The sequence below is a fragment of the Anser cygnoides genome, chromosome 28 (assembly GCF_040182565.1).
Source record: "Anser cygnoides isolate HZ-2024a breed goose chromosome 28, Taihu_goose_T2T_genome, whole genome shotgun sequence".
In the NCBI taxonomy this organism is placed as follows: domain Eukaryota; kingdom Metazoa; phylum Chordata; class Aves; order Anseriformes; family Anatidae; genus Anser; species Anser cygnoides.
This window is the reverse complement of record NC_089900.1, coordinates 2,392,485-2,413,460: the sequence shown is the minus strand read 5'-3', so window position 1 is coordinate 2,413,460 and position 20,976 is coordinate 2,392,485. Positions and strand designations below refer to the sequence as shown.

General features: G+C 54.2%; 1 protein-coding gene and 1 pseudogene across 1 annotated transcript; one reads left to right on the top strand and one right to left on the bottom strand.

Moving 5' to 3' along the window:
* Positions 1-1,641: 1,641 nt before the first annotated feature.
* Positions 1,642-2,687, bottom strand: LOC136787135 (olfactory receptor 14A16-like; annotated as a pseudogene).
* Positions 2,688-12,930: 10,243 nt separating this feature from the next.
* Positions 12,931-13,866, top strand: LOC136787134 (olfactory receptor 14C36-like). Its single transcript, XM_066984268.1, has one exon. The coding sequence runs from the start codon at positions 12,931-12,933 to the stop codon at positions 13,864-13,866; it is 936 nt and encodes a 311-aa protein (XP_066840369.1).
* The last annotated feature ends 7,110 nt before the right edge of the window (positions 13,867-20,976 follow it).

Sequence of the window (20,976 nt, the reverse complement as noted above, 5' to 3'; positions counted from 1 at the left end):
CACCCAGCTCGCCCAGGGCTCGTCCTGAGCAAGGCGGCCACGAGCCCTGCCTGCCCTCCTGCCTGCCCCGTGCCGTCAGGTGGCTGTAGCAGAGGGGACGCACAACCAGCCCCTCGATGGGGCTCTGCCAGCCCCTCGCCCTCCCCTCTGCAGTGACGTCCTTTCTGCCCAGGGGCTCTCTGATGCGCGGGATGATGTCATAGTGCCTGCCGGCCAGCCCTTCTGAGGGCCAGTCAGGCTGCTGCAGTGGCAGTGACCTCACTCCAGCCCCCTCCCCACGGCCTGCCTCTCCCCTTCCCCTCTCCCCTCTCTGGACCCCGGGGTGTCACGCAGTTGGTGTCACGCAGCAGCTTTGCAGTGGTGGCCTCCGTGGTGGTGTTGCCAGGGAGGACATCTGCCCCTGAGCCAAAAGGACCTACTACTGCCAAGATGCATTTGGTGTTTCAAGCTGTCAGTGGCAGAGGTCTTGCAAAGTCTTTCTGCAGTTGTGCCCAGGGACCTTCACTCCATAGGTCCTGGGCTGGGGCTTTCGCTTCAGACGAACCTGCGTCGGTCGTGGCACAAGAAAGACGCCTCTTACAGCTGTGCTCTGCATCCTCCTTCATGGTAGGGCACCACTCGGTGTCCTTCGCTCTGCTCACAGTGTTTGTCTTAGCTCATGGATGAACTGCATGAGATCTGCTTGAGTCTTCTGAGGCCAAATCCAAGGCCTATTGCCTGCTGCACCTACAGCACAAGAACTGTTACTTTCCCTTACTGTGCGGATTGACCCAATAGGTCTCTTCATATTAATCTCTTTTTATTCCCTAGTTGGAAGGGGACATATTCCCAGACTGGGGCAAGCTGCTGGGCTCTGCCACAGCCACTCAAAATCACCTGCTCTTGAGTCTTTCCACCTGAGTTTATCACACATGACCCAACACGAGTTTCTCGGCGTCTCAATGGCTGTTTCAAGTGTAGTTAACTCCAGGAATCCACTGGAACGTGTGCCAGGATGCATGGTGCCAGCCCACAGGAATCCCTTGCAGAACCTATGGTCTTGTCCAGGCCATAGTCTCGAGTTCCCAGACTGCAGTGGCTGCCTTCCAATGATTGTGACTTATTTACACTCATAGAACCATAGAACAATAGAGCCATGTAGATTGGAAAAGACCTCTCAGATCATTTGGCTCAGGCCAAAGACGACAAGCTAACAAACTCTGACCTCTATACAGCCCTTCCTGATAAATTCGGCAGTGGCCCTGTGTTATCTTTGTTTCCTCTTTAACTGTAACAGGAACAGTTCACCTTGGTACCATGGCACAAGCATACAAAGGTCAGTGTCCCCTGCTGTGTCCCCTGATCTCCTCTGCAGCACATCCTCAGAGGCCTTCAGCCCCTCTGTGCCATCCCTGGGGGCCCTCAGGCAGCTCCAGCCACCCCAGGGCCAGGGCAGCCTGCCCTGACCTGCTGCAGAGAGAAAACAGTTTATTATTCCTGTTTTTAATCCACTGAACGTAGGTCTCAGAGAAAGAAATTGCTCCAGCTTCATTTATTTTGATTAAATACACAGAGCCTGGAGCCTTTTTTTACTGAAACCATAGGTCACACAGACAACGGAATACTCAGCTAGTGAAGGGCTTTTCTGCATAGACAACATTATCACAGGGACACAAGGGAAAAACAACCAAACAAACCAACAAACACAAAGCAGAAAGGCAAGACTGCCTGTCGTGACATACAGTGGGAGTCATCTGCAGAAAAAGGTAGACAGTCTGTCACCACAGATAAAAACCCAATCAACATTTTCCATATTGAATCCTTGAGATCCTGGTTCCTCATACTGTAGATGAAGGGGTTCGCTACTGGAGGCAGCATGGAGTACAGAACTGCCACTGCCAGGTTCAGGTTTGGGGAGGAGATGGAACGGGCTTCAGGTAGGCAAATATGACAGTGCTAAAAAAGAGTGAGACCACGGCCGGGTGAGGGAGGCACATGGAAAAGGCTTTGTGCTGGCCCTGCTCAGAGGGCATCCTCAGCACAGCCCTAAAGATCTGCACATAAGAGAGCACAATGAAAACAAAGCATCCAAAACCCAAAAAGGAAGTGAACATGAGAAGTCCAACTTCCCTGAGGTAGGAATCTGTGCAAGAGAGCTTGAGGATCTGGGGGATTTCACAGAAGAACTGGTCCACAGCATTGCCTTGGCAGAGGGGCAGGGAAAATGTACTGGCAGTGTGCAGCAGAGCATAGAGAACCCCACTGCCCCAGGCAGCTGCTGCCATCTGGGCACAAGCTCTGCTGCCCAGGAGGCTCCCGTAGTGCAGGGGCTTGCAGATGGCAACGTAGCGGTCATAGGACATGATGGTGAGAATAAAATACTCTGCTGATATCAAGAAGACAAATGCAAAGACCTGTGCAGCACATCCTGCATAAGAAATGGCCCTGGTGTCCCAGAGGGAATTGGCCATGGCTTTGGGGAGAGTGGTGGAGATGCAGCCCAGGTCGAGGAGGGCGAGGCTGAGGAGGAAGAAGTACATGGGGGTGTGGAGGCGGTGGTCGCAGGCTACGGCTGTGAGGATGAGGCCGTTGCCCAGGAGGGCAGCCAGGTAGATGGCCAGGAAGAGCGCGAAGTGCAGGAGCTGCAGCTCCCGCGTGTCTGCGAATGGCAGGAGGAGGAACTCGGTGATGGAGCTGCTGTTGGACATCTGATCCTCCTGGACAAAGGGACGATCCAAGGAAGAAAAGACAGTGATAATTAGCAGAGACATCTCTGAGAAAACCTTACTCCATCTCTCACTGAAACCCCCCACAGTGACTTTCCCCTTTCTGAGACCTTTCTGCTGCTCTGTTGCTTGAGCTTTGGATGATGCTGGAGGAGAGTGCCTCTGGGAGCAGGGGACCCTGCTGTGCACTTTGGAGGCGTCACACCTGCCCTACAATTCTAGGTATAAAGAAATCAGGAGTGACCTCTGATTAAATCTACCTCCGATGTATGTCGACTTCCCAGCATTACCACTCTCAACACTCTTGACTGCCAAACAGCGTTTGTGGTTTAATTTGTTCCAACTGCATGTGTGACACTCGGAAGAGTTTTTTTGAGGGTAGAATACCGTGGCGTTTGTAATATAATCCAGGTGCAATTTTGTGAGTCCCAGGGGCAAAGTGAATGTTCTTAGTGCAGTGTTGGTAGCCAGTCTGTCCATCTACCCTGGCCTCAGCCAGACTCCTCTAGGGCTCAGTCCAGTTGCCCACATTGAGCTGCTCAATTATTGTGGCTTCAGGAACACCCGGGAAAGTGATTCAGCTTTTTCCTTCCCCATAGACTGCATTGCCCCAAGTCCCAGAGTTTAGAACGGGGTTTGGGCACCTTTCCCCTAAGGTCAGGTCTGCGTGGTGGGACCCAGAGGGTCAGAGCTTGAGCTGCAGCTGAAAGCCAGATCTACAGGGAGCCATAAAGCAACAACAGCAACAGTAGGTGTAGGAGCAGAGAAAAATATCACAGGACTTCTGCCAGGAGAGGCAAAGCCAGAGAGGTACTGACAGAAACTCAGGAGAGTCTGCTCTGCTGGAAGTCGTGCTGCTGAGGTTATGAGTCACGTCCTGAATCTTGTGGGAATGAGGGCAGAAAGGGAAGTACCAGAGTATTCTGTTAGCACTGTCCTGCCATTCCCTGCCCATGGTTCTGCTGCCTGCAGCTGTCCCTGCCTGCAGCTGGGTCTCTGTCCCCACGCCTCCTGCCTGCAGGTCACAGCCCCCATCCCACCCGCTGGGTGCTCAGCTCTGCCCTGCAGACACCTCCTGGCAGCAGGGCTCTGCCCAGTGGCAGCTCGGTGGGGGCACGTCCTAGAGCCCAGGTCACACAGACCCTGCTGACACTGCATGTTTGGTGGTGGAGTTTTCTAGGGCATGAGGGGCAGGAAAGGGACTTGTTGGGGGTCCTTGGAATGCTCCTGAAGTGACCTGAAGTGACAGCCTTTATTTCTATTCTCACTGAGCCAAAGAAGAGAAAACTGAAAGCAGAGAGTCTGGAAAGCTAAGAGTGCAGCAGGAATTTCCTATCATTATCCCTGCTCTTGCAACGTCCCCTTGGATACATACCAGTTGTGCTGCGGAGCTGTGAGCAGGCTGCCCCAGGCAGGAGCCCCCCACCAGCAGCAGGACCCTGCCCTGCCGGGGGGGCTCCTTCCACCCGCAGCTTCTCCCCGCAGCACCCTGGGCAGCTCCCCGGGCAGGCTGAGTGCTGAGCCTGGCAGGTGGCAGAGGCCCTGCCCCGGCACACAGCCCCTGGGGCACAGCAGGGACCCTGCTCTGCACCACAGCCCTGGGCACCCCTGCCTGCACCCGCGGCTTCTCCTTCCTCCAGGAGCTGCGGCTGCATTGCCCTCCAGCCAGAGACTTACCGGGGTCAGGGCTGGCAAGTGTTCTCCCCCAGCGAGCTCTGTGCATCCTGCCACTTCTGCCTGCCTTTACCCACTCTGTCTCTGCAGGCAGTGCCCCCAGCCCTGCTGCGCTGGGCAGAGGAGCTGGTCCTGGGCAGAGCTGGCTCTCTGCAGCGCTGCCCGCTTGCCAGGAGCTCCCCTTGGGCCCAGGAGCCCGGCCCAGCTCAGCAGCACAGGCCCAGCCCAAGGCCTCCCTTGCTCTGCCCCCCACCAGGCTCCCTGCACATGGCCCTGGGGCTGCAGGGGAACCTGCTGGGAAACAGCCTGAAGGGATCTCTGGGGTTCCCTCTCTCACCTGGGCATACACACTTCCTGGGGTATGCTCATTTCTCCTTGCAGAAAACCAATTAAGTGGAACAATCACATCTCCTTGTCCCAGTATCAGTTTGGACATGAAGTCATGGTCAGGGACTGATCTCCTTCATCCCCCCTTAAGGTAGAGATCCAGCAGGGTCAGTTAAAGCATCTCATTCAGGATTTTAGTCCTGTGGATAGAAGGGTGCTCATCTCACTCCCATGCCTGCCCCAGACCCACAGGACCTGGGATTCCTCTGCCCTCCCTTTAATGTACACCACATGGGCACCTGAAGGTGAGCTCCTTTTCTCAGCTCCAACATCATTAATGGAGATGGAGGAAATCAGGGGGCTGCAAACACCTGGTGACATGTCAGGGGGCAGAGGGATGTGCAGGTATCTACCCTGCTCTACCCTGAGGGACAGGGCAATAATATTGCCCTGGAGGAATCCCATTGAGGCTGGTGGGGAATACCTTTGGCCAGCTGAAGTGACAGCAAATGCACACATTTAGGACAACTAAACCTGTCCCTCCTCAGTAGGCTCAGGGCAGCCTGTAGAGGTATCCACCTGACCCAATGGAGAACTGTGCCACAGGGAGACCTGAGTCTCTCTCCCTCTTCTCCATCTGGTTTTCCCTCCATCTCCAGTGACTGTAATGCCACTTGTCTCACGGACATCCCTACATTGCCTAACCTCGTTCAGGGCAGCTGCTCCATGTAATAGCCAGTTCCAGGCCTGCAGTGCTACCTGAGATGCCAACGCTGCCCAGCACCACTGGAGCATGCAGCTGACACGGGCAGCACAGGACCCACAGGACAGCTCTGGCCATTCATAGCTGGTACTTAACAGGAACCCCGATGGCATCTCCGACAGATTTGGTGCTTATGAGCAAGTGACTGCTTCTCAGGGCTGCAGCAAGCCAAGGTCTGTCCCTCCTCTATCCAGTAGAGGCAGGCAGTGCATGGATATGAGGCACATCACACCAGGGTTTCCACTTGTGTTTGCAAACACTGCTTCTGCTTCTTACCCCCATCCTTTACTCAAGACACAGCCCAGTGATTTTTTCTGTGTCCCTGGATCACAGGATGCCCATAGCCAAGGACTTTGGCAGCAGCCCCTTCTCCTGCCTGGAGATCAGCCCCAGCTCCAGCACTGGCCCTCAGGGCTGCACCAACACCACAAAAGGCCCTCTGCTGTCAGGGCAGCACAGCCCAGGCCTGTTTCCTTCTGGCCTCGGGAACACCAGGGCGTGCTCTGCTTCGGGCCCCTTATTTCATCCTCCCATGGCCATCTGCCATCCACGGCAGCAGGTCTCTGCTGTGAAGGAAAGCCTCTGCATGCCCATGCTTGGGCACAGGATCTGGGACAAGGCTGAGTTTGGCCCTTGTGCCACAGCTGAGGTGCTGCAGCCCAGATGTGCCCCAATGCCCTCAGCCTGGGGCACAGGCAGGAGGAGCTGGATCCCCGCCTGCTGTCACAGGGCTGGGACATGGATGGAAGAGCTGCTGAGGTGTGGGGGGACAGGTCCCTCAGCTTGGGGGGCTGTGCTGGATGGGTGCAGATTCTTCAGAAGAGACAGGTGGGGCTGATCAACAGTGATTACGTTTGCCATTCCCTCTTGTACCACCTCTGCCTCCTGCATGGTAGACTGGGAGATGTTGCTGAGGCCTTCTCAGAGCACAGAGCCTTGTGGGATGTCCAGGGAGGAAGGCCCTGGCATGCACTGCAATTCCATCCATATAACACATCCTACTTCTCCAAGTGAGGGACATGCAGTGAAAAGGAGTTCGGGCGTGGTGAGGGGCTGCTGCATCCCAGGTGCCTTCGCTCCCATCTTTTGAAAAAAGCCCAGGCCCAGGACAAGCCTCAAACCCCACCTTCCTGGAAGGGCTCCCAAGAGCAGAGGTGTGTTGGGGCAGGGTGGCAGTAGTGACGTCTCCAGGGCTCCACCTCCTATATTCCATGGGCTTGGTCACCATTTGCAGATGTTCCTGGTGGATTTGTCAGAAACTGCTAGTAAAGAACTGGGCAGAAGGGAGGTGACAGTTTCTCAGGACAAGAAGGGAAATCTCTCGTCTCTCTCCCGACCTGCGCCATCTCCTTGCTGCTGACCTCCCAGGCCTTCAAATGACACGTGCTGATGTCACAGGGGGATGCACTGCATCACCAGGATATCGTCACTGGAGCAGCGCCAGTGCCGGCACTTCCCTGCAAGGCCTGGTCCCTGCTGGGCACTGCTTGGGTGCTCCCCACCGCTGTCCTTCTGTGGCCAGGAGTGGGCTCAGCAGGCAGCAAGGTTGCACTGGGCGACCCTCGCTGACCGGCGGAGGAGCAGGGGCACCTTGCAGAGGAGTTGTGGCTGAGGAGCCAGGGCGGGCATCCCTTGTCCTGAGCTGAGGGCCAGCAGCAAGCAAGATGGAGGGCTGCTGGAGGGTGACCATCACCTCTGACCTTACTTCCCTGTTTCCAGTGCTCCTGCAGCTCTCCTCCAAAGGTGAGGGTGTCAGAAGCCCCTTCCCAAGGGGTGTCCCAGGGGCTGTCAGCTGTCCAGAACTCCTAGTCCAGGGCTTTGGGAGGAGGCTGGATAGGGCTGATGGCTGCTGCAAGAGTCCTGCCTGAGGGTCCTTCTGGGCTGAGGGGACAATGTGGCAGTCAGGATTCCTGGGTCCTGATGCTAGGGCTGCCCTGAGCCCCAGGGCTCCTCTGGGCATGGCTCAGCCTCCTCCTGATGTGGGACAGTCCAGGGCCAGGTTTCCCTGGGAGCTGGTGCCTCTTTGGAATCTGGCTCTGGGAGGAAAGACCTCTGGTGTCCCAGAGCCTGGTGTGGCCTGCAGCTCCCGCAGGCCTCTCAGGGATGTGCCAGAAATGCCTGTGTTGGAAATCAAGCCTTCCTCTTCTACTGCTGTCCTTCAGGGGAACCTCTGTTCCTTCTCTTCTGTGCAGCCAGGCTGGCAGAGCATGTTCTGGGTGTTGAGATGCCATCCCTGGGTGGCCACAGTCCTGGTGCTGAACCCTTTCCATGTCCATTACTGTGGTGATTTTATCCAGCTAAGCAGGTGAACTCCACGGCAACTGCTCTTTCACGTCCAACCTACAAGGAAAAAGGGGAGAAAATATGATGACAAGAGCTCAGGGGTTGAGGTAGAGCACGAGGTCACCCACCAAATACCATCATGGGCATCAATTATCATCACCGGCAAGACAGACTTAGCAGAGGCAGATTAATAGAATTTATTGCCTATTACCAGTGGACTACAACCAGCAGGAACCACAAGCAAACTAAAAACACCATTCCCCCCATCCAGCCTCTTGTAACTCCTTCCCCTGAGTGGTGCAGGGGAATGGGGATTGCAGTCAGTCCATGACACTTGTCTCCACCGCTCCTTGACAATCCATCTCTGCCCTCTCTGGGTCTCTCATGCGGGATGCCCTCCTTACTGAATGGGTCCTGCGTGGGGCCCAAAGGGTTGAGATAATAACAGATATGACCAGATCATGTTAAAATAAAATGGTTACAAGCATTATATCTGCTTCATAGCTGCTGACCACAAGGTGTATTTTCTTATTTATTTTTTAAACTCGGTGTAGTAGTTGTGTTTCGCCTCAGAATTCTGTTAGATAGCACATTACGTACTCGGTGTATTCCCTGTTGTGCTGGGGGCTTTCTGGGGGCTGGTTTATGGTTATTAGTTTACTCTACTGGGTAACACTACCTTATGTTATGATGAAATTGCTGGTCATGAGACTAATCTGGTAGTTGTACTCAGCATTGCTGTCACCTCCATACTTGAGGAACCTTCTCTCGGAAACTGTTCATAATTAACAGTCTCTACCTTTTCTCCTCGGGGAGACAATCTATGGGAGGGATGAGGGGGGACACTTCTTCTCCCCACTTCTTCCCTTTCCCTTTCTCCTTCACCTCCCCCTTTCTCCTCCAGGCTAGTTACAATAGCTCTTCAAAACTTTCAATATCCTTGGGATGTTCAAACCAACTTCTTCTTATTCTTATCTCTCCTGAATGTGTTTCAGGTTTTGTTTAAGGTTAGGGTAACCTATTTCTAGAATGCCACACAGTGATGTGCCTTGAGGCAGGATAATTATGAGTGGCAGGGAATGTTGGAGGATATGGGCAGGCACCTAGAACTGTAGGCACCTGCAATGCTTTGTTACTTCACCCATGAACAAGTGCAGAATCCTAAAAGAAATAATCACAGAATGCTTGAAAAAGGAGTGTCATCACCCTGGCAATTCCAAAGAGACAGAAATCACTGCAATGTGCTGGGGCTTGGCCTTTGCTTACTGAGTTGCAATCTACACAACTCCAATCCCTGTGACTGGGCCACAGAACCAACCTGTGCCTGTATCAGTCATATGTATATGTGAGAAAAAAACCACCTTGTTTAGCAATGAAAGAAGCTCCTACTCATACAGGGAAGGAGGAAGAAGAAGATGAGGCAGGCTACTCCCAAGTAGGGCTGTCAGAGGAACAGGTGGATGAAGAGTGAGATATCATAAAATCATCAGTAAGCACCTGATCACTGTTCCTTGGGGAGCTGTGAGATGTGCGAAAAGGTTTCAGCCATCATCTAGGCCAGCACATTGTCACCTGTCTGTTCCGATACAGGGATAACAGGGCCAGTAGCCTGGAATTAGAGGGCAGGGAAGCCAAGCAGCTGGGATCCCTCCCCAGGGAAGGGGGCATTGACAAAGCAGTTGGAAAGGGGGCACAAACCCTCACTCTCTTGAGGCAAGTCCTGTCAGGTGTAAAGGAAAGGTATCCCTTCAAGGAAGATGTTGTATGTCACCCAGGCAAATGGACCACCAGGGAGAGAGGCAGCCCGTATCTGATGGAATTGGCCACGCTGGAGGTGATTTATGGTGATTTATGCACATTAAACAGTTTTCTACCTTGCCCGGTCCCTCACAGGATCCTTCTGTTGTGGGGTTGCTCAGGGTCGAAGTGCCATTAGCAATCCAAATGGTGCACCAGTGGCAATATGGCACTATCCGAGACTCCCTGATTACCATATATATGCTGCTTCATTACTGGAGAGCCAAGGACTGATCAGCAAAACTCGCTCACCCTTTAATAATCCCATAGGGTCAGTGCAAATGTCTAATGGAGAGCTGCAACTAACAGTGGAGTACTGAGTCTAGAATGAATTCACACCAAATTCAATAGGTCATCTATAGTCTTCTCTCCTTACAGTCTTAGCTCTAAGAGCAGTTAAATGATCCCTTACAGTATCTGAATGCTGCTGTCCGATCCCTTCCTGGGATCATAAGGAACCAGTACCTCCTGGCCAGAACACTCTCCCTGTACCCGTGGATGCACGCCCTAAGGTCCCATGAACTGTTAAGGGTGGACTTTGCAAAGTAACCACTGATTTTGTCCCTACCCACCACCTGTTGTACCCCTGCAGAGTCCTGCCTCAAGGCACAAAGGGCAGGGAGACCTTGGTGGTGAGAGCTGAGGCCCTGTGGAGATGTCCGTGACACAACAGCCATTACAGCCATGGGGCATGTAGAAAATGAAGAAAATGGTTTAGCTCTCCCTGTGACACATGACTCCTCTTGCTCTGCTGAGAGCCTCTGCAGGCTGCCCTGCACATAAGGAGTAGGGACAGGTTCAGTTGTCCTACATGTGGCATCTGCTGCCATTTCAGTTACCCAAAGGACATATGTCTCCACCTGACTCTCAGAGGATCTACCACAAATTTCACCAGATGTTTGCATCTGAACAGCTCCTACCTGTCCTCCATCTCCACTAAGGAGCTATTGTGGCTCAGTAATTCGCATTAAGCTGCCTATGTTGTGGACACCTGAACTGAGGCCAGAGGAATCCCAGCTCCTGCGGGTCTGTGGCAGACATGGGAGGGAGCTGAGACCCCTTCCAACCCCAGGAATAACAAGCAGCATGAGATGCCTCGACTGACTCTGCTGAATTCCTTCCTTAAGGGGGGATGAAGGAGATCAGTCCCTGACCATGACTTCATGTCCTAACTGATACTGGGACATGAAGAAGTTATTGTTACAGCTAATTCACTTTCTCCTAGGAGAAATGATGCTGGTGTGAAGAAGTGTGTGTGCCCAGGGGAGGGAGGGAAGCCCAGGGATTCCTTCAGGCTGTTTCCCAGCAGGTTCCCCTGCAGCCCCAGGGCCATGGGCAGGGAGCCTGGTGGGGGGCAGAGCAAGGGAGGCCTTGGGCTGGGCCTGTGCTGCTGAGCTGGGCCGGGCTCCTGGGCCCAAGGGGAGCTCCTGGCAAGCGCGCAGCGCTGCAGAGAGCCAGCTCTGCCCAGGACCAGCTCCTCTGCCCAGCGCAGCAGGGCTGGGGGCACTGCCTGCAGAGACAGAGTGGGTAAAGGCAGGCAGAAGTGGCAGGATGCACAGAGCTCGCTGGGGGAGAACACTTGCCAGCCCTGACCCCGGTAAGTCTCTGGCTGGAGGGCAATGCAGCCGCAGCTCCTGGAGGAAGGAGAAGCCGCGGGTGCAGGCAGGGGTGCCCAGGGCTGTGGTGCAGAGCAGGGTCCCTGCTGTGCCCCAGGGGCTGTGTGCCAGGGCAGGGCCTCTGCCGCCTGCCAGGCTCAGCACTCAGCCTGCCCGGGGAGCTGCCCAGGGCGCTGCGGGGAGAAGCTGCGGGTGGAAGGAGCCCCCCCGGCAGGGCAGGGTCCTGCTGCTGGCGGGAGGCTGCTGCCTGGGGCAGCCTGCTCACAGCTCCACAGTACTCCCAGGTTGTATCCAAGGCAAGAAGCCAATCAGGGGTTAGATGCTTGCATCTCCGCTTTCCTGAGCCTCTGCTTTCAGTTTTCTCTTCTTTGTCCCTGTGGAAATAGAAATAGAGGCTGTTATTTTTAAGAAGAGGCTGACATTCCTAAGCCCTAATAAGGAGCATTCCAAGGACCGTAGGAAGTCTCTTTCCTGCCCACAGAAAGCTCCACCACCACACGTGCAGAGTCAGCAGGGTCTGTGTGACGTGGTCTCTAGGACGTGTCCCCAGCGAGCTGCCCCTGGGCAGAGCCCTGCTGCCAGGAGGTGTCTGCAGGGCAGAGCTGAGCACCCAGAGGGTGGGATGGGGGCTGTGACCTGCAGGCAGGAGGCGTGGGGACAGAGACCCAGCTGCAGGCAAGGACAGCTGCAGGCAGCAGAGCCATGGGCAGGGAGTGAGCGGGAGCTGCTCCCAGAAATTCAGTGGCAGGGGAGATTTGAGCACTTCCCTGCCTTCCATGTACTGCAGATGCCTCCCCTGGAGCCACTCCCTAGTCTCCTTTTTCTCACACCATAGACTTCCAGCCCTAATGTCACTGGGGCTTTTGCTGGGCTGCAGGCTGCCTTGCACAAGGGCACAGCTCTTCCCTAGCAGCCCTGTGTTATCTAGCATCCCCATGGAGAAGAATCTTCAGTCCTAAGGCCATAGAAATGCTGGTGGATGGCTGTATGTGGGCAGCTGCTATGATCCCTCTGTGTCCGTGGTGAAAAGCAGGGCGCTGAGATCCTCCTCAGGTACGATGAGATGGGTGAGGGGTTTGGAGATCTGCCCTTTGAACCTGGATTCCTCTGCTCTCAGCAGCATCCAGGTTCTTTTCAGGGGAACACCTGAGTGTGACCATCCTCCAGAGGTGCCCACACAGGGCAGCTGAAACCAGGAGTGATGGACACACCAGCTGTCCTCACTCTGCCCTGAGGGACAGTCCCTTTGCCTCCCAGGAGCCCAAGGTTTCACTTGGTGGGCAGTAAATGTGCCAAGGATTTGTGCCTTAAATGCACTCCTCAGGTGTAGGGGGACAAATATAAAGTAACAAACCAAAGCATTGTGCACAAAGCCCTGCTCTGCAGTTGGGTGAATTTTGAGAAAGTGTACTCCAAAACTCCTTGTTACATCAAACACAGTTCATCTGAGACCACCTCATGTTCCATTTACTTCTTGCTATAAGTCAGCACTGTCTCCTGCAGAGTCTCTTGCCAACAGTAGCACCCTCAGGCAGCACCACTTTGACATCAAGCAGAGGACCAGTCCTCTCAGAAGTGAAGAGGAAGCTTTTTATAAAAAAAAAAAAAAAAAAAAAAAAAAAAAAGAAAGAAAGAAAGAAAAATAAATGTAAAAATGTAGGCTAGGTTTTCCTCACAGAGGTCTACCCTAACATTTTAATTCTCTTTCCTCCTTGGACAGGCCTCCCTATTCAGAGCAGCAGATCCCAATTCCCAGGAGGATCAGATGTCCAACAGCAGCTCCATCAGCGAGTTCCTCCTCCTGCCATTCGCAGACACGCGGGAGCTGCAGCTCCTGCACTTCGCGCTCTTCCTGGCCATCTACCTGGCTGCCCTCCTGGGCAACGGCCTCATCCTCACCGCCGTAGCCTGCGACCACCGCCTCCACACCCCCATGTACTTCTTCCTCCTCAACCTCGCCCTCCTCGACCTGGGCTGCATCTCCACCACTCTCCCCAAAGCCGTGGCCAATTCCCTCTGGGACACCAGGGCCATCTCCTATGCAGGATGTGTTGCACAGCTCTTTCTGTTTGTCTTCTTAATATCAGCAGAGATTTATGTTCTCACCATCATGGCCTATGTCCGCTACGTTGCCATCTGCACGCCCCTGCACTACGGGAGCCTCCTGGGCAGCAGAGCTTGTGCCCAGATGCCAGCAGCTGCCTGGGGCAGTGGCTTTCTCCATGCTGTCCTGCGCACTGCCAATACATTTTCCCTGCCCCTCTGCCAAGGCAATGCTGTGGACCAGTTCTTCTGTGAAATCCCCCAGATCCTCAAGCTCTCTTGCTCAGACTCCTACCTCAGGGAAATTGAGCTTCTCACATTTAGTGGTTTTCTGTTTTGGGGGTGTTTTGTTTTCATTCTTTTCTCCTATGTGCAGATCTTCAAGGCTGTACTGAGGATGCCCTCTGAGCAGGGACGGCACAAAGCCTTCTCCACGTGCCTCCCTCACCTGGCCGTAGTCTTTCTGTTTCTCAGCACTGGCATGTGTGCCTACCTGAAGCCCCCCTCCATCTCCTCTCCATCCCTGGACCTTGTGATGGCTTTCCTGTACTCGGTGATGCCCCCAGCAGTGAACCCCCTCATCTACAGCATGGGGAACCAGGAGCTCAAGAATGCCATTAGGAAAGTGATGTCATGGATGTTTGTAAGGATGTGTTGAGGAAACTGACTGTGCCTTTCCACAGCTATAAAGTGCTTCTTTTCTTCTTCAGATGAGTTACAGTTTATGTAATGACATGGCAATCCTGTCTTAACTTCTGGAGGGATTTGTTTGGTTTTCTTTTTCTTTTTCCCCATGTGATAATGTTTTCCACAAAGAAATGCTGTTCTTCATCCTGTTGTACTCAAGTACCAACATATCATAGAATGGCCAGGGTTGAAAAGGACCTTCAAGATCACGTAGTTTCAACCGCTCTGCTCTGGGCAGGGTTGCCAGCCACTAAAGCAGGCTGCCCAGAGCCGCATCCAGCCTGATGGATGTCTTGTGTGACCCTGAGGCTTTGCAGAAATGAGGAGCCAGACTCTTTGTGTATTTAAACAAAATAAATGAAGCTACAACAACTTCTTTGTCTGAGACCCACTCTCAGCTGATCAGGAAGTAATGGGAATAGCAAACCCCTTTCTGGCTGCAGCAGCTCGGGGCAGGCTGCCCTGGCCCTGGGGCAGCAGGAGCTGCCTGAGGACCCCCAGGGATGGCCGACAGAGGCGGCAGGCCTCTGAGGATGTGCTGCAGAAGAGAGCACGGGACACGGCAGGGGACACTGACCTCTGTACGCTTGTGCCATGGTTGTCCCATCTGTGGGGCTGAGCCCTCTGTGTCTCCGGGAGCTGCTGTGCCCTTCAGAGGGGCTGGGGCTGTGGTGGCAGTGCCCAGGGCCCTGCAGCAGCCTGTGGTGGGCACTGTCATGGGGCTGCTGCCACTGCACTGGGATGAGGGCAGGGAGGTGGGCATAGGGCAAGGAGTTGGGAGAGCCATGCTCCGGGTCTGTGCTGGGGGAATGGCCAGCTGTGCTGGCCTCTGTCCTAGCCCAGAGCCCTGCAGACCTGGAGCAGGGCTGTCTGCAGAGCCCCCCATGGGACGTGGCTGGGTCAGGGCAGGGGCCATGGGCTGGAGGAGGCTGCAAAGGCAGGAGGGCCATGGCGGGAAGGGACCCTGAGGGTCTCATTGGGATTGTAACAGGGGGAGCTTGACCCAGCCCTGAATGTGCACTGCCATGTGCGGTGCCTTGGCAGCACGGCTGTGGGAGCATGTGTGGGGCAGTGGGGCTGGGACGCTGCAGGGACAGGGTGCAGACAGGGGCCATAAAGGATCTGCCAGGGTGTGGCAGCAAGGACAGGCTCCGAAACAGAAATTTATGGTGGAGGTGGAGGTATGGTTTTAGCAAGGGCAGAGCTCACCTGGAAGTGGTGTTATTGAGAAAAGTCAAGAGCAAAGAGAAGAGCTTTTGCTGGAGCTAAGGCACAGATTTCTCACCCAGCTCGCCCAGGGCTCGTCCTGAGCATGGCGGCCACGAGCCCTGCCTGCCCTCCTGCCTGCCCCGCGCCGTCAGGTGGCTGTAGCCGAGGGGACCCACAGCCAGCCCCTCGATGGGGCTCTGCCAGCCCCTCGCCCTCCCCTCTGCAGTGACGTCCTTTCTGCCCAGGGGCTCTCTGATGCGCGGGATGATGTCATAGTGCCTGCCGGCCAGCCCTTCTGAGGGCCAGTCAGGCTGCTGCAGTGGCAGTGACCTCACCCCAGCCCCCTCCCCACGGCCTGCCTCTCCCCTTTCCCTCTCCCCTCTCTGGACCCCGGGGTGTCACGCATTCGGTGTCACGCAGCAGCTTTGCAGTGGTGGCCTCGGTGTTGGTGTTGCCAGGGAGGACATCTGCCCCTGAGCCAAAAGGACCTACTACTGCCAAGATGCATTTGGTGTTTCAAGCTGTCAGTGGCAGAGGTCTTGCAAAGTCTTTCTGCAGTTGTGCCCAGGGACCTTCACTCCATGGGTCCTGGGCTGGGGCTTTCACTTCAGCTGAACCTGCGTCGGTCATGGCACAAGAAAGACGCCTCTTACAGCTGTGCTCTGCATCCTCCTTCATGGTAGGGCACCACTCGGTGTCCTTCGCTCTGCTCACAGCGTTTGTCTTAGCTCAGAAGGGATTTTCTGCCCTCTTTTTAGTTACCTACTCTACTGGACAGGGAGGGGAATTAAGGAGACATGGAAAAGGAGCTGTCCAGTGTTAGCACATTGCTGAGACTCCTGAGCTGTTAACTTTGATGATCAGTGGGTTTGTGACCAGCCCCAAAACTGCCTTCAGCCTCTCTCTTCCTATTGAAAGCTACAGCATCAACTTTGCTGAACCCAGGAGGGCTTTCTGACAGGTCCTTTTCCACTTACAAAGACGCACATCCAGCTAGCCAGTGTCCTGTATACAGGTAGGTTTCTGAAGGGCAAAGATTACTGCATAGAGTTTGGGGTGGTGTGAGAAAAACCCCAATAATTTTCTCGGACAGGATTTTCTGTGAAGCTATTTTATTCGTGATTGCAATGGCGAGTGTCCTGCAGGCAGGAGCACCCTGCAGGATGCAAATCTTTCCCATCGTCTGCTTGCATGATCTAGAAGCCTTGTGTAGTAGAGGAGATGCTACACGCAAGGACATGCTGTTGCGCTGGAGAAATGAATGTTAGGTGTCCTTGGCTAGAGGTGTGGTGCTGAAACCTTGCTCAGGTACCTTCAAAAGGGCTGGGCATTGAGGGATTGGCAGTGGCCTCCTCTGCTCTCAGCAGAGTCTGGCTTCTTTTCAAGTGTAATATGAATGTTATTGCCCTTGGTGCCCAAAATCTGCAAGTGCCGGGCAGCTGGGAACAAGCCCAGCCCCAGCCAGTTCCCTTCACTCTGCACCAAGCCACAGTGAATCCCTTTGCCTCTCAGGTCTCACAGCCATTCACTCTGAGTTAAGCAGAAAATCTCAGGATTTCTGACTTCAGAGGACACTGTTGGGGCATGATGAAGGGGATGAGGGTGTGTAGAATAAAAATGGCCCTAAAGCACTTTTCTGCCAACTACGTTCTGTAGCTCTGGGAATGCAGATGCAGACATGCCCTTCTGGCTAAGAAATGATTTCATTTGACAAAATCTGAAAATATAACCTTGTCCTGCTGCCATGGTCCTGTACACTCACTGCACTGGGTCAGGACTGATTCCCTTGAGAGCCCGGGAGCAGAGGCCCTTGCTCCTCATTGCACACTGAACCTTAAAAAATGAAGCTCATGTCATGGAGCTGAATGAAAACTTCCATTAGAGAAAGAAAGAGCATGGCCGTATGGCTGGGGGAATGGCATAGGTTTCACTCAGAAAAGCCTGTCCTAACATATCATTCTCTTTCCCTTCCTGTGCAGATCCCCATACCTAGAGGCAGCACCAGATGTCCAACAGCAGCTCCATCAGCGAGTTCCTCCTGCTGCCATTCGCAGACACGCGGGAGCTGCAGCTCCTGCACTTCGCGCTCTTCCTGGCCATCTACCTGGCTGCCCTCCTGGGCAACGGCCTCATCCTCACCGCCGTAGCCTGCGACCACCGCCTCCACACCCCCATGTACTTCTTCCTCCTCAACCTCGCCCTCCTCGACCTGGGCTGCATCTCCACCACTCTGCCCAAAGCCATGGCCAATTCCCTCTGGGACACCAGGGCCATTTCCTATGCAGGTTGTGCTGCACAGGTCTTTCTGATTGTCTTCTTGTTTTCAGCAGAGTATTCTCTTCTCACCATCATGGCCTATGACCGCTACGTTGCCATCCGCAAGCCCCTGCACTACGGGAGCCTCCTGGGCAGCAGAGCTTGTGCCCAGATGGCAGCAGCTGCCTGGGGCAGTGGGGTTCTCTATGCTCTGCTGCACACTGCCAATACATTTTCCCTGCCCCTCTGCAAAGGCAATGCTATTGACCAGTTACAGTATCACAGTATCACAGATTTCTAGGTTGGAAGAGACCTCAAGATCATCGAGTCCAACCTCCGACCTAACACTAAGTACTCCACTAAACCATATCGCTAAGCTCTACATCTAAACGTCTTTTAAAGACCTCCAGGGATGGTGTACTCCACCACCTCCCTGGGCAGCCCGTTCCAATGCTTAATAACCCTTTTGGTAAAGAAGTACTTCCTAACATCCAACCTAAAACTCCCCTGTCGCAACTTTCGCCCATTCCCCCTCGTCCTGTCACCAGGCACGTAGGAGAACAGACCAACCCCCACCTCTTTACAGCCTCCTTTAAGGTACCTATAGAGAGCGATAAGGTCGCCCCTGAGCCTCCTCTTCTCCAGGCTGAACAAGCCCAGCTCCCTCAGCCGCTCCTCGTAAGACTTGTTCTCCAGACCCCTCACAAGCTTGGTCGCCCTTCTCTGGACTCGCTCGAGCACATCCATGTCCTTCCTGTAGCGAGGGGCCCAAAACTGAACACAGTACTCAAGGTGCGGCCTCACCAGAGCCGAGTACAGGGGCACAATCACTTCCTTAGACCTGCTGGCCACACTGCTTCTTATACAGGCCAGGATGCTGTTGGCCTTCTTGGCCACCTGGGCACACTGCTGGCTCATATTCAGCCGACTATCAACCAATACTCCCAGGTCCTTCTCGGCCAGGCAGCTTTCCAGCCACTCATCTCCCAGCCTGTAGCTCTGCTTGGGGTTGTTGCGCCCCAGGTGCAGGACCCGGCACTTGGCCTTGTTGAACTTCATACAGTTGACCTCAGCCCATCGCTCCAGCCTATCCAGATCCTCCTGCAGAGCCTTCCCGCCCTCGAGCAGATGGACACACGCACTTAGCTTGGTGTCATCTGCAAACTTACTGAGGGTGCACTGGACGCCCTCATCCAGATCATCAATAAAGATATTAAAGAGGACCGGCCCCAGTACCGAGCCCTGGGGGACACCACTAGTGACCAGCCTCCAACCAGATTTGACTCCATTCACCACAACTCTCTGGGCCCGGCTATCCAGCCAGTTTCTAACCCAGCGAAGCGTACACCAGTCCAAGCCCCGAGCAGCCAGTTTCTTGAGGAGAATGTTGTGGGGAACTGTGTCAAAAGCCTTACTGAGGTCAAGGTAAACCACATCCACAGCCTTTCCCTCATCCACCAAGCGCGTCACTTTGTCATAGAAGGAGATCAGGTTCGTCAAGCAGGACCTGCCTTTCATAAACCCATGCTGACTGGGCCTGATCGCCTGCTTGCCCTGCAAGTGCCGTGTGATGACCCTCAAGATAATCTGCTCCATGAGCTTTCCGGGCACTGAGGTCAAACTGACAGGCCTATAGTTCCCCGGGTCTGCCCTGCGGCCCTTCTTATAGATGGGCGTCACATTGCCTAGCCGCCAGTCAACTGGGACATCCCCCTCACAGTTCTTCTGTGAAATCCCCCAGATCCTCAAGCTCTCCTGCTCAGACTCCTACATCAGGGAAACTGGGCTTCTCACATTCAGTAGTGTTCTGGTTCCGGGGTGTTTTGCTTCCATTGTGCTCTCCTATTTGCAGATCTTCAGGGCCGTGCTGAGGATGCCCTCTGAGCAGGGGCGGCACAAAGCCTTTTCCACGTGCCTCCCTCACCTGGCCATGGTCTTTCTGTTTCTCAGCACTGGCATGTTTGCCTACCTGAAGCCCCCCTCCCTCTCCTCCCCGTCCCTGGATCTGGTGGTGGCAATTCTGTACTCAGTGGTGCCCCCGATATTCAACCCTTTCATCTACAGCATGAGAAACAAGGAGCTCAAGCGAGCTATCAGGAAAGTGATTACATGGATTTTTCTTAAGATTGATACATTTCTCCTCTTTCTCCACAAGTGACTTCCTTTGGTTTCCCTTGGAGGCTTGGTACTTACTTTCATTACCATGATATTATATTTATCTTCAGTGTCATTTCCATGTATTACGTTAGTAGAAAAAAGTATTTTATTCACCCCACTTCTCCCGAGGTACGAAGTTGCTATTTTTTTTCTCTGGACATTTTTTGTCTACCTGGATGCCAGTACTCTCTCTTAGCATCTGCTTAATAAAGTGGAATCTCCCCAGTGCACTGCCTGAAATCCTGTCTCTTCTTTCAAAGATGTTGCCAATAACATTGCTGAGCATGTTCCCCTCTAAAGGAAAAGCTGGAGAAAAAAAATGGAAAATGACTCCAGGGTTGATTTAAGGGAGAGGCAGATGACTGATATATTTCAGTCATGGTCTTAACAGACTTTGTAGAGAGATTCAGGTAAGTTATTGAGCATTACTAACAGACGAGAGCAGTGAGAAACTAAAGGCCTAAAAACACCTTCACCCCCGTCCACCATCTTCTACCTCCTCCCCCCAGTGGTGCAGCGGAACGGGGAATGGGGGCTGCAGTCAGTCTCTAACACTTTGTGTCTGCCGCTCCTTCATGGTCACCCTCTGCCCCTGCTCCAGTATGGGGTGCCTCCCATGGATGCCATCCTTCCCGAACTGATCCCCCCAGGCCCCCAGCTCCTGCGTGGGCTCCTCTCCATGGGATACAGTCCAGCCTGGAGTCTGCTCCGGCAGGGGTCCTCCATGGGCCACAGCCTCCTCCAGGCCACATCCACCTGCTCCACCGGGGGCTTCTCCACGGGCTGCAGCGTGAAGATCTGCTCCATGTGGGACCCATGGGCTGCAGGGGGACAGCCTGCTCCACCAGGGGCCTGTCCACAGGCCGCAGGGGAACTTCTGCTCTGGTGCATGGAGCACCTCCTGCCCTCCTTCTGCACTGACCTTGGTGTCTGTACCAAGGACTGCTTCTCACTACATTTTCTCACTCCTCTCTCCCAGCTGCAGCTTCAGAGCAGGTTTTTTTCCCCCTTCCTTATATCTGTTCTCACAGAGGCCAACCCAGCATCGTCCATTGGCTCGGCTCTGGCTGGTGACGGGTCACTTCTGGAGCCATGTGTAACCGGCTCTTCTTTAACATGGGGCAGCTTCTGGACTCTGCTCACAGGGTCCAGCTCTAGATCCCCCCTGCTACCAAAACAGTGACACCTAAGCCCAATACAAGCTGCTGCACCTCAGAAGGCCTGTAACTCCATGCATTTGGGAGACAAAAAGCTCATCACCACCATATGAGTTGGGAGATATCAAGGGTAGGATTTAGGAGTAACCTGTTGGTGTCTGATGACAGTGAAAGTGGTGAATGGCCACTGAGGTACATCCCCGTGTCTGTCCCACATGGGGCAGGGCAGAGGACACCCTCTAGGAGAGTAATGTGGAGCTGCCTGGGAAGCTCAGGGGTTCTCCGTAGGGAGCATGTCCCAG

Bases quoted from the DNA above. Each gene is read 5' to 3' on its own strand.
- LOC136787134 (XM_066984268.1), top strand. From the start codon at position 12,931: ATGTCCAACAGCAGCTCCATCAGCGAGTTCCTCCTCCTGCCATTCGCA.